Consider the following 12242-nt stretch of genomic DNA (forward strand, 5'->3'; position numbering starts at 1 on the left):
CTGCGCGCTGGCCGCCCCAGCCCGCCCCGCGCGCCGCTCTGCCAGACGGAGCCAGCTCTCGCCTCGTGCAGTCGCCTCCGCCGACGCTCCCGCCGCGCCCGCCCCCCGCCCGGCCCCGGCGCCCCCCGGGGGCCCGCCGCCGCGCCCGCCCGGACCCCCCGCCGCCGCCCGGCGCACAGCCGGGACCCGGGTAAGCGGGACCCCCGGGGACCCCGCGCCGGAGCCCCCGAGCCCCGAGCCCCGAGCCCCGAGCCCCGGAGCCCCCCGTGCCCCCCGTGCCCCCCGTGCCCCCGAGCCCCCGCGCCCCCGCGCCCCCGCGCCCCCGCGCCTCGGGGCGCCCTGGGACGCGCTGTCTCGGGGCCGGGCGGGGGCGGGGGGAGCCCCCAGAGGAGCCCAGAAAGCTAGGGAGCCCCTCGGGCGGGGCGGGAGGAGGGCGTCGGACCCCCGGGGGGAGGGGAGAGAGAGAGCGGAGCCGGCGCCCCCTCCCGAGGAAGACGGGCCGGAGCCCCCCGCGGGGACAGGTGAGTGGGGGGCGGCGAGGGAGGGAGGAGAATGCGGAGAGTGGGCGGCGGGAGAGACCCCCGGGGGGGCGGGAGAGAGACCCCGGGAGAAGGGGGCAGGAGAGACCCCGGGAGAAGGGGGCAGGAGAGACCCCGGGAGAAGGGGGCAGGAGAGACCCCCAGGGCAGGCGGAGAGACCCCCAGGGCGGCCGGAGAGACCCCGGGAGAAGGGGGCAGGAGAGACCCCCGGGGGGTGCGGGAGAGAGACCCCGGGGGGTGCGGGAGAGAGACCCCGGGAGAAGGGGGCAGGAGAGACCCCCTGGGGGGGCGGGAGAGAGACCCCGGGAGAAGGGGGCAGGAGAGACCCCCGGGGCAGGCGGAGAGACCCCCGGGGTGGCCGGAGAGACCCCGGGAGAAGGGGGCAGGAGAGCCCCCCGGGCGGGCGGGGCGCCCCGCGGGGCAGGGCAGGGCAGGGCAGGGGGCTGCGGCAGGCGGGGGGCGGCGGTGCCGCAGAGCCGCAGGTGAGGTAAGCCGCCGCGGACCCCGGCCCCCCCGGCCGTGCCGCACTGGGGAGGGGCCTCCCCGCCCCCCAGCTCTGCAGAGGCGCCGGCGGCCAATGCGGACCCCGCTCCTCCGCCCGCAGCCCCGCCTCCGGGCCCCCCCAGCACTGCGGCGCCCCCCGCTGCCGCCTCGGACCCCAGAGCCGCAGAGCCGGGGGGGGGGGGGGGGCCTCGCCCCGCCCCCCGCTCTGCAGTGCGACCACCGCCTGGGAGGAGCCAGGGCTGCGGAGGAGACCCCGGAAGTGGGCCGGCCCGGCTCTGCCGCAGCCCGCGGACCCGCCCGCTCTGCCCGCTCTGCCCGCTCTGCCGCAGCCCGCCCGCTGCGCCACGGCCCCCCCGACCCCCGCGCCCGCCCCGCCGCCCGGGGACCGCAGTGCGGCCGCGGGCCCCCCCACTGCGGGCCGGCCTCGCCCCAGATCCGCAGTCCGCAGGGGCGGGCGCGCCCTACCTGCGCGGCGGCCCCCCCGCCTCCGGGCGCCCCCTCCCCTGAAACCTCGCCCTCATGGGGGCTACTGCATCCCATGCCCAGCCCCCTCCCCTCCAATCCCCCCTTTGTGGGGGTGACCAGCAAAGCCCCCTCGCCTTGTAACCTGGCCGATAGGGGGTGCCCGAATCCCCATCTCAAGCCCCCTCCCCTTAAATTTCCCCTCACAAGCCGGCCGTTCTGGTGAGTCCTAGGTCCTGTCTCAAGCCCCCTAGCCTTCACAGTGGTCACTGGAAGCCCCCTCCCCTCACAAGCTGCCTTGATGGCGGTCGGGCTTCCTCATTCCAAACGCGCCCCTCTTATAACCCGGTCTCTACTGGATCCGATCTCAGGCCCCTCCTCATCACGAGAGCGCCCCCCACTTACACACCAACCTTTGACGACTGGACCCAATCTATACTGCACCTTTATGGTGATTTCTAGAAAAAGTCCCCTCCTCTTACCTCACCTTTATGATGGTCATTGGATCCAATCTCAAGCCCCCCTCCCGGGCCCTATAGCCCCACCCTTATAAATGAGCTCTATCCAGATGACCCTGGTAGTCTAGCCTTAAGCCCCTTCCCATCTATAGAGCTCTACAGCACCCTTTCTAAGGTAGGTGCTATTGGTTATTAACCCCCCCCCCCCCATTGCCTTGCCCCGGACTTTGTCTTCCCAGAGCCTAGCCTCTACTTGTTCTTCATCCTCAAGCCTCCTCCAAGCACCTTAATCTCTACCATAGGCCTCTTATCCACTCCCCCCCCCCCCGAAAAAGAGTCTAGCCTGGTTAAGCCCCTTGTCAATTATACTTCAGCCCTGCCCCCCACAGTCACCCCTCAGTGCTGCAGGCTTCTGGCATCCAAGCCCCACCATCTCTTTGGAGTCATCCTCATATTTCTTTCATTATAAAAGTCCTATAGATTCACATCCCTCCCTTTTGGATAATATTTTAGCCCATTCAGACAACCCAAGTTCATTACCACAGACCCCCTAGCTTTAGGGTTATCAAAGCTCCCCCCATCTCTTAACATTCCACACCCCCCAAATCCACTGCCAAAACTAGGCACTGCCAGGACTACCCCCCTCCCCATCTCAACGGAGACTAGTCCTAACCCTCCCCCATTCTCTTACAGTTCCTAATCTAAGGGGCCCCCCAACTCCTTAGAGGCTGGCTCCCCACAACTGCCATTCATTTCTACACTCCTGTACATTCACAGCCCTCCAGATTTTAAAAGTCCTTAGCCTCTCCTTACAAGGTACCCTTTTGTCTAGAGTCACATAGACTCAGACCCTCTTCACATCTATTTCAAGCCTCTCCCCCATTCAGTTATTACACTACCTGCCCCCAGTTACTACTATTCCTTCAGCCTCAAAGCTTTTCCACATCTCTTGGCATCTACTCCCTAATGTTCTCAGTACTACCAGCCTCTAGGGGAAGGGTTAGCAGAGCCCTGCTCCATCTCTTAACATGTTATCCCCTCCCACAACTTGCCTTCTTTACTGTTGTCTTCTTGCCCCAAAGCCCCACCTCTTCTCTTTAGAGTATACCCCACCATGCCTTAATTCCCTAGTCTCCAACCTTATCCCCATTTCTTTAGTCTCCAGGAGGCATCCTCCCTTCATTGCTATAGCCCTTTGGACTCAAATCCCTTCTTCTGTTCTATAATTCAGCCTCAGCTTCTCCCATAACCCTTCGTTACTACTGTCCCCTATCCTCAAACCCCATGCCTGCCTATTTATTACCTACCACCCACAACCCATCCACATTACCACACCCCTTTAATCTCAACCCCTTCCCCATTTTTTGATATTTTAGCCCCTCCTCACAATCTACCCTCATTGCAACAGGTCCCTAGGCTTAGGGTTATCCTATCCTTAAATCCCAATACGATTTAGTGCCCCCACAAGATTCTCTCATTACTTCAGTCCTCTGGAATCAAACCCCATCTCCATCTTGTTAAAGTTGTCACCTCCACACAACCCGCCCCCCCCCCACCAACTCTCATTGCTACAATTCTCTAGCCTCCAACCTTTTCCCAATTTCTATATAATACAGCCCAACACTGTTACCTCCATTACAACAGATCCTTGGAGGGAGGGGTAGAATTAAGAAAGCCCCACCCATCTCTAAGCATACTCCCTCCTCCCATAAATTGCCCTCATCACTATTGTCATCTTGCCACAGACCCCTTCCTCATATCCTTATAGTCCAGCTCTCCTCTGCATCCTCCCCTCCTCACTATTGTCCTCTATCCTCAAACCTGTTCATTTATTCTCAGCCACCTACAACTCACAGTCATTACCACACCCCTCTAATCTCAACCTCTTCCCCTTTTTTGATATTTTTAGCCCCACCTCACAGTCCTCATTACTACAGGTTCCTTGGGTTTAGGGTTATCTATCCTCAAACCCTAATACTACTTAGTGCCCCCATAAGTTTCCTCATTACTATAGTCCTCTAGCATCAAACTCTCTTTCCTACTCATTAAAATCTAGCCACTCCTCCCACTGTTCCATTACTATAGTCTTGAAAACTCAAACCATGACCTTGGCTCCCTACAACCTACTCTCATTGCTACAATTCCCTAGACAACAACCCCTTCCCAATCTCTTTGTTATCCAACCCTGTACAACAGATACTTGGGGGTAGGGTAGAATTCTGAAAGCCTCACCCCCATCTCTAAACATAGTTCCCCCCATACACCCCTTGCCTTCATTATCTTGCCACAGACCCCCTTCCTATATCCTTTTTTCTCACCCCCCCTTGCCTTCTCCTTTCATTACAACTATCCTTCATCCTCAAACCCCCTCCCTGTCCTTGTATCATCTACCACCCACACTCCACCCTCTAAATTCAGCCCCTCCCCATGATCTACCCCTCTAGGGTTAGGGTTAGAAGATCAAAACCCCACCCCATCTCTTAACATAATCCTTTTCCCACAACCTACTCTCTTTACCTTTCATCTTGCTTCCAGTACTCTTCCCCATCTAATCCAGCTCTCCTTAAACTACCCCATTACTAGAGTCTTCTAATCTAAGACCCCTTTCCCTTTTTAAAGATTATAGCTCTCCCTCACTCTTGCATCACCCCCCCATCTCTTAATGGTCTGCAACCTTGCCACAACTTAGTCTCATTCCTACAGTTCTGTATTCTTTTCATTTCCTCCCCATTACTTTAGAATCAATCACCCCCATCACTAGAGACCTGTAGACTCAAACCACCTCCCTTACACTCCTTACTATAAATCTCTAGCTTCCAATCCTCTTAACATCTCTATTATCTGATCTCTCCCCCAATGTACTCCATTACTTCAGTTCTACAGTCTCAAACCCCCTTCCCAATTTTTTTAACCTAGCCCTACATTCACTCTCAATGTGTCTTCTGGCTACAAATCCCCACCCCTTCTATGTATAATCCATTTCCATCTCCCTTCCCCTATAACTGATTTCTTTATACAGGCTTTTACTAAACTCATTTCTACCCCTATTTAGTCCCCCACCCCCACCCCCATGCACAACCTACCCTAATTGCTATAGTCCTCTGGAACCAGCAACCTCCCCATCTTATTCAAATTTACCCCTCCCCAAAAGCTACTCATATTAGTCTTCTAATCTTGATCCCCTCCTCATAATCGACTCCTCATTTCTATGGTGGTCTAGTCACAAATTCCTTCCCATCACTTTATAATCCAGCCCTCCACAATTTATCTCCATTACAAGAAGTCCCTAGGATTAGGGTCAGGGTTATCAAAGCCCCACCCCCAATTCTTAACTCCCCCCAGTCTTAACACACACACAGACACACACACACACACACACACACAGTCTGCCCTCATCACTGTTGTCATCTTGCCTCATCCTGCCTCCTCATCTCTGTAATCCAGCCTCCCACACATCCCCATTATAACAGGTCCCTGGAGTTTGGGTTAGGGTTAGGGTTATCTCAGCCCTACTCCCACCTCTTAATATACTCAACATTATTATCTTGCCTCAGACTGTTTCCCTCTCTCTTTATAATCCAGGCCCCTACAATCTACCTCCATAGCAACAAGTTTCTAGGTTAGGGTTAGGGTTATCAATGCCCTGCCCCCATCTCAACATATTTCCCCCTCCCACCATCTGCCCTCATTACTGTTATCCTCCTGTCTCAGACACCCTCCCCTTCTCTTTATAGTCCAGCCCCTGCCTTTGTATACTCCCCTCATTACTATCCTCTGTCCTCCAACCCCTTTCCTGTCCCTATATCATCTACCCCTCACCCACAACCCACCCTCATTACCATACCCTTCTAATCTCAACCCCTCTCCCCATTTTTAGTATTTTAACCCCTCCCCACAATTTATCCTCATTACTACAGGTTCTAGGGTTAGGATGATCAAAGTCCCACCCCCAACTATTAACATGTTCCCCCATTCCACAATCCACTCTCATTACTTGTCATCTTGCCTTCAACACTCTCCCCCATTTTATAATCTAGCTCCCCACAATTACTCCAGTCCTCCAATCTTTGAAATTTTAGCTCCCCCTAACTCTAGCATCATTTTCCTCCCATCTTTTCATATTCTGCCACCCTGCCTTAACCTACCCTTATTTCTACAGTCCTGTATTCTCTTAACTTCCCATCACTTTAGAGTCAGTTGCCCCCCCACCTTCCCCTTCTATTTAACCTCTTCCTCATCTATTTAAAGTCTAATCCCTCTACACTCCTTACTAAAAATCTCTAGCCTCCAACCCTCTTCCCTACCTTTTCATCATCTAGTCCCTCTCAACATACCCCCATTAATTTCAGTTCTATAGTCTGAAACCCCCTCCCATTTCTTTATTACCCTATTCCCCACAAACTACTCCCATTATAACAGGTCCCAGGAGTTAGGCTTCACATAATCCACACCCATCTCTTAACATGCTACCCTCTTCCCGTAACCTGCCCTCATCACTGTTGTCATCTTTCCTCAAAGCCCTTCTCCATCTCTTTATCTATCCCCACCCTGCTACTCTCAAAGTGTCTTCTGACCTAAGGCTCCTCTCTTGATAATCTTCCCCCATCTCTCATATTTTGCTTTTATTATAATTGGCCTCTATTTCTTAAATTCTCTCCTGCTTTGGGATCTAGCCCCTACAAACCTACCTTTATTAATAGTTTATCCTCAAGCCCTCACCTTTAGTTCCCCCACAACCTTTTCTCATTACTATAGTCCTCTAAAAATCAAACCCCCTCCTCATCTGATTACAATTTAGACTCTACAACCTAGCCCCATTACTATATTTTTACAGCCCCCCCCCAACCTACTCTCACTGTTAGTTCTCTAGCCTCCAATCCCTTCCCAATATCTTTATAATGTAGCCACCCATAATCTGACCTCATTACCTCAGGTCCCTAGGAGTAGGTAGAAGATTCTCAACACCCCACCCCTCTCTAATATAACACCCCCCTCAGCCTGCCTTCATTGCTTTTGTCATCTTGCCTCAGACTGCCTCCCCATCTCTATATTCCAGGCCCCTAGATTTGTGATCTACCCCCATAATAACAGGTCCCTGGGGTTAGGTTAGGGTTATCAATGGCCCATCCCCATCTCAACATCCCCTTTCCACCACCACCTTCTCTCATTACTAGAATCCTCTTGCCTTAGACTCTTCCCCACCTCTTTATAGTCTAGCCCCATCTGTACCCTCCCCTCATTACTACTGTCCTCTATCCTCAAATCTCATTCCTGCCCTGTGTCATCTATCCCCCCAGCCCACCCTTATTTGCATACCCTTCTAATCTCAACCACCTCCCCAGTTTTTTAGTATCTTAGCCCCTTCTCACAATCTGCCCTCATAACTACAGGCCTCTAGGATTAGGGTTAGGGTTATCAAAGCCCCATTCTCATCTCTTAATCTAATCCCCTTCCCATAATCTACTCTCATTATTTTTCATCTTGCCTCCCAACACTCCCCCCATCTCATTCTCCAATTCTTCACAAACACCTCCATCACTATGGTCCTCTGATCTTCAGACCTCTTCCATTTTTTTTAAGATTTTAAATCCCCCAACTAGCATCAAATTCCCCCCAGTCTCTTAATATTCTGCCACTCTACCAAACCTACCCTCATTCCTACAGTCCCATATTTTCTTAAATTCCTTCCCATAATTTTCAAGTCAATTCACACTCCTTCCTTTACCATCCTCCCCTTATTACTACAGTCCTGTACATCTCTCCCCATCTACGTAAAGTCATTACTACAGCCCTCTAATATTAGATCCACTCTCCATGTCTTTAGATTTCACCTCCCTCCCCATAACCTATTCCCATTGCTAGGATCTTCTAGACAAACACTTCCCCTTTCCTATATAGCTCAGCCCCTTGTGCTCCTCTCAGCACTTAAGCTCTCCAGCTTTAAACCCCTACCTCCTATCTGTAGAGTGTCCCCCCATAATCTAAGGTCATTGCTATAATTCTCTAGCCCCCAATCTCCTTCCCATCACTTCAGAGTCAATCTCTCCTGCTGTAGTCCTATAGACTCAACCCCCTCCCATCCATTTCATTCTAGCTCCCCACACAATCATTGCTACTTGTCCTCTCAACTCCCCTTCCTATCTCTTTAGAATATAGGCCCTCACATCCTCCTCTCATTACTAATCTCCTTTAAACTCAAGTCCCTTATTTAATATTTTAGTACCTCTTCACAACCTAATTCATTACTGCAAACTCCTACATGATTACCCTCCTCATTTTGCCCTCTCTCCCCCGCCCCAGTCTCTTTAATGTTCAACCCCCTCCCACAATCTACTCTCATTACTGTTGTCTTCTTGCCTCAAACCCCTTTCCCATTTCATTTTCTTCTGTCCTCCCCACCAGTTTACTAACAACGTTGTATAGCCTTCTGTCCTCAAAACCGCTCCTCATCCCTTTATAATCTATCCCCCCCATGATCTCTTATTACTCTAGTCTTCTAGTCTGGAACTCCCATTCCCCACCCAGGTCTTTATATTCTTACCCACCCCCATAACCTATCCTCATTACTACTGGCTTATATTCACTCCTACTTCATTATTTTAGATTTAATCCCCCCACATCCTCCCCTCAGTAATACACTCCCATAAACTCCAAACCCCCCATACATTTGAAGTGTAGCCCCCCAGTCAGCTGTTTTTTTTTGTTATAAATCTCTAGCCTCCAACTCTCTTCCTCATGCCTTTATTATCTAGCCCCTCAACTTATCACATTACTACAGTTCTATAGTCTCAAACCCCCTCACCTTTTATGATCTAGCCCCCCAATAATCTGCTTCCTTGCCTCAGCCTACTAGTCTCAAATCCCTTTCCCACAATGTCCCATCATTGCTACAGCTCTCTAGCCTCAAGCCCTTCTTCATCTCTTTATAATGGAGCCCCTTCCCTTCATTATTGACCTCCTTTCACCTCACCCCTAATTCCTTCCTCCTGGTCCCTTGGATCTCTTTTCTGTCTTTTGTGCCTGTAATCAGATGTTGACCCGGAGCATAGAACTGCTTCTCCTTTGCCATCCCCATCGCTTCACCTTCAACTCAACTGATATTCTGTATCTTCCTTATTCACAGGCACGAGGAATTTTGGAATTCAGAAAGTAGACGATAATACCTGCTGGTGCCAGATCTAAGGGAGCAGCCAAACCTGAGAGTCGTGTAAAACCAGACCCCCCACCCTGGGGTGGGGGGGAGGGCTCCCAGAGGAGGAGGAGGAAGAGGACCACCTGCACTGCCTCCACCTAGAGCCCTGACCCATCTGGATGTACGCCAGCTAAAGAATGTAATTCAGAGATAGTGATCCAGATTGTTTCCCATCTGAACTGACCCTGTAGAGCATGGAGCCACTGGGGGGACTTCCACTGAAGCCACAGCTGACCAACTGATCCTTGGCCTGGTGGCCCCTTCTTCTCATTGGTGGTGGACTCTGGGACTCTAGGCCACTCCTTGGCCTGTTCGCTGTCTCCTTGGGGTCTCCCCCTTAGCTGCTGCCTCTACTCACTCTGGTCCCACCAGAGTGACCAAGCCCTTCCCAGGGCTTCTTTGATCCTGCTTAGGCCAACTGCCAAGATCTTCAATCATGCCTACCAGCACCGGTTCTGGCGCTTCGGCCCGCCGCTGCAGGATGGAGGACCTCACAGCTGAGGTCCAGGCCCTGCGGGCTCAACTCCTCCAGCAGACAGAGGAGAATAGCTCCCTGCAGACCCAGCTCCTCCAGCTGTCAGAGGAAAATGCCAACCTGCGAGGACAGCTCCAGGCCACTCCTGTGGGGGCCATGGGCCTCGCTGCCCCTCGTGGTAAGTGCCCCGTTGGTCTCCCTGAGAAGTTTGATGGGACCCCTGAGATGCTCCCCAGCTTTTTGGCCCAGAGCCGCCTATACATGGAGCTGAGGCCTGAGGATTTCCCCACGGAACACGTCCGCGTGTGCTTCCTCACCAGCCTTCTGAAAGGGCGTGCGGCCCGCTGGGCCACCCCATACCTGCTGGAGTCCAGCCCTCTGCTGAATAACTATGAGGCCTTCATCGATGAGTTCAAGCAGGCCTTCGAGGACCCCCAGCGCAAGGAGGCCGCCAACCGCAAGATCCGGCGTCTCCGCCAGGGCCTTGGCTCGGTCCTGGATTACGCCAGCGCTTTCCGTCTCTGTGCCCAGGACCTGGACTGGAACGAGCCAGCCTTCATTGACCAGTTCCTGGAGGGCCTCAGTGACCCCATCCAGGATGAGCTCGCCCGTGTGGAAGTGGCCCGATCACTGCCTGCGCTCATCAACCAATGCCTGCGCATTGAGGGAAGGCTGAATTCTCGGAGAGGGGCTTCTCCCAGCAATTCACCCCAGCCCCAGAGCTCGTCTCCTCCAACTGATTCGGAATCCAACCAGCTGGTGACTCGGCCCCAGCTGACCCCGGAAGAGAGGGAACGCCGCCGAAGACTGAACCTGTGCATGTACTGCGGACTGGCTGGCCATTATGTGGACAACTGTCCATCCAAGAAGCCAAAGTCTTCTGGGGTGGGAAACTCCCTGGCCCCGCTGTAGAGGGACCCCCAGCGCCCGGGCCTGAAACAGAAAGGTCCCCCCCAGATGACGCGTCATCTTCTCACTTGCAACTATTGATCACGTTACATCTCCCGGACGGCTCCTACTGCACCGTTCGCGCCATGATTGACTCCGGTGCCTCTGGCAACTTCATAGACCAAGATTACGTTGCACAAACTGGAATCCCAGTCAAGATCAAGTATTGGCCAGTGCTGGTGGAAGCCATCGATGGACGGCCCTTGGCCTCTGGTCCGGTGACCCAGGAGACCCAAGAGCTTGTGGTAGACATTGGGGAACACCGCGAGAGACTCTCCTTTGATGTGACCCAGTCTCCATTCTTCCCTGTGGTTCTGGGGGTGCGATGGCTAACCCAGCACAACCCCTCCATCATGTGGAGTTCCCGCACCATTGTCTTCGACTCGGAGTATTGTCAGCACAACTGTCGGGCAGCCCTACTGATGGGGCCCAGCATGGGCCCTGGAGGAATGGATGTCCAGGAGGTTCTCATGCCAGTGACGCAGGAAGCTATCCCCTACCCCGCACCCTACAACTACGCTGTGGCCCCTGCCAGCTACCCCTACGCGGTGTCAGATCCAGAGCTGATGGCTGTCCGAGACTTCCTGGCCAAGAATGTAAAATGGGTTTGCGTCCAGCCGGCCTCCCCTGTGGGGGCCCCGGTTGTCATCATGAAGAAAGTGGGAGAGCTGTATCTTTGCAACGATTCTCAAAACCCCAATGCCATTGCTGTCTGGAACCAGTATCCACCACCTTCAACTCCTTATGTATTGTACCAGCTCCAAGCAGCCCCCATCTACCGCACCAGGTCCCCGGCGGGGTATACGACCTGGTCCATGTTGGGAAGGGAAATGAATGGAAAACTCTGCTTAATTCCCTTTTTGGTCACCTCCAATATCCGTTGATGCTGTCCGGCTTTTGCAGCGCATCCTCCTATTCCAACAAGCTCAGCAAGATGTTTTGTGACCACTTCACTCACCACCACCACATGGCCGTGGAGCTGACCATATAGCGATTGATTCCTGTGACTACAGTCTCTCTAGACTCCAAACTGGCTTCCCAGATGCCAGCTGTATATTAAATTAGACAAGTGTCTTGTCAGCCTCATTCGTGTGAATCTCTTGGGGAGCCATCTCAATGGACTCTCGTCAGGCCAGTGTCCACCCAGACTGGCCCCCTCCCCATGACACCCAGGGGCCTTAAGGACCGGCCAGGAGCTGCAGCTATTCATTGGTTTCCTCACCTCATTCAATAGATCTTTTAGGAGGAAATGGGACTTTCCATAGACAGACGCTGAAAGCCCTGAGACCTTGATCTACACTATGACCTCAGTTTCCCGCTTCCAGGCTGGCCATTTCTCATTCTTTGTAGACACTAATGCTTCACACACGGCCTTTGGGACAGCTCCCTCCCGAATGAGGGGAGAAGCGGGGCCGCCTCGCCTCTGTCCCTTGTTATCTCACAAGCTTCGCACCACAAGAATCTGTTCTGCCGCCTGGAAGAACCTCGCCAGTGCTCCAAGCTGCCTTTGGCTCCTGGTGACACAGCCTACAAGAGACCATGCACCTCACCACCATGTGATATATTGCCAAAATCGGTAACATCTACCAGCTACCAGAAATCCGCACCAGCAACAACCGTGCTGGTCCCTTTTTGTCGTGATAGTCCGATGAGTGTCTCCCGCA

General features: G+C 53.6%; 1 protein-coding gene across 1 annotated transcript; it reads left to right on the top strand.

Annotated features, from left to right (window-relative positions):
• The first annotated feature begins 116 nt into the window (after window positions 1–116).
• On the top strand, window positions 117–10628 carry PEG10 (paternally expressed 10). The gene is made up of 2 exons (XM_074195348.1): window positions 117–190; window positions 9087–10628. Exon 2 carries the CDS (start codon window positions 9592–9594, stop codon window positions 10540–10542), a length of 951 nt encoding a protein of 316 aa, XP_074051449.1. The 5' UTR covers window positions 117–190; window positions 9087–9591; the 3' UTR covers window positions 10543–10628.
• Window positions 10629–12242: the final 1614 nt, after the last annotated feature.

The sequence above is a fragment of the Macrotis lagotis genome, chromosome 7, assembly GCF_037893015.1.
Source record: "Macrotis lagotis isolate mMagLag1 chromosome 7, bilby.v1.9.chrom.fasta, whole genome shotgun sequence".
Taxonomy (NCBI): domain Eukaryota; kingdom Metazoa; phylum Chordata; class Mammalia; order Peramelemorphia; family Peramelidae; genus Macrotis; species Macrotis lagotis.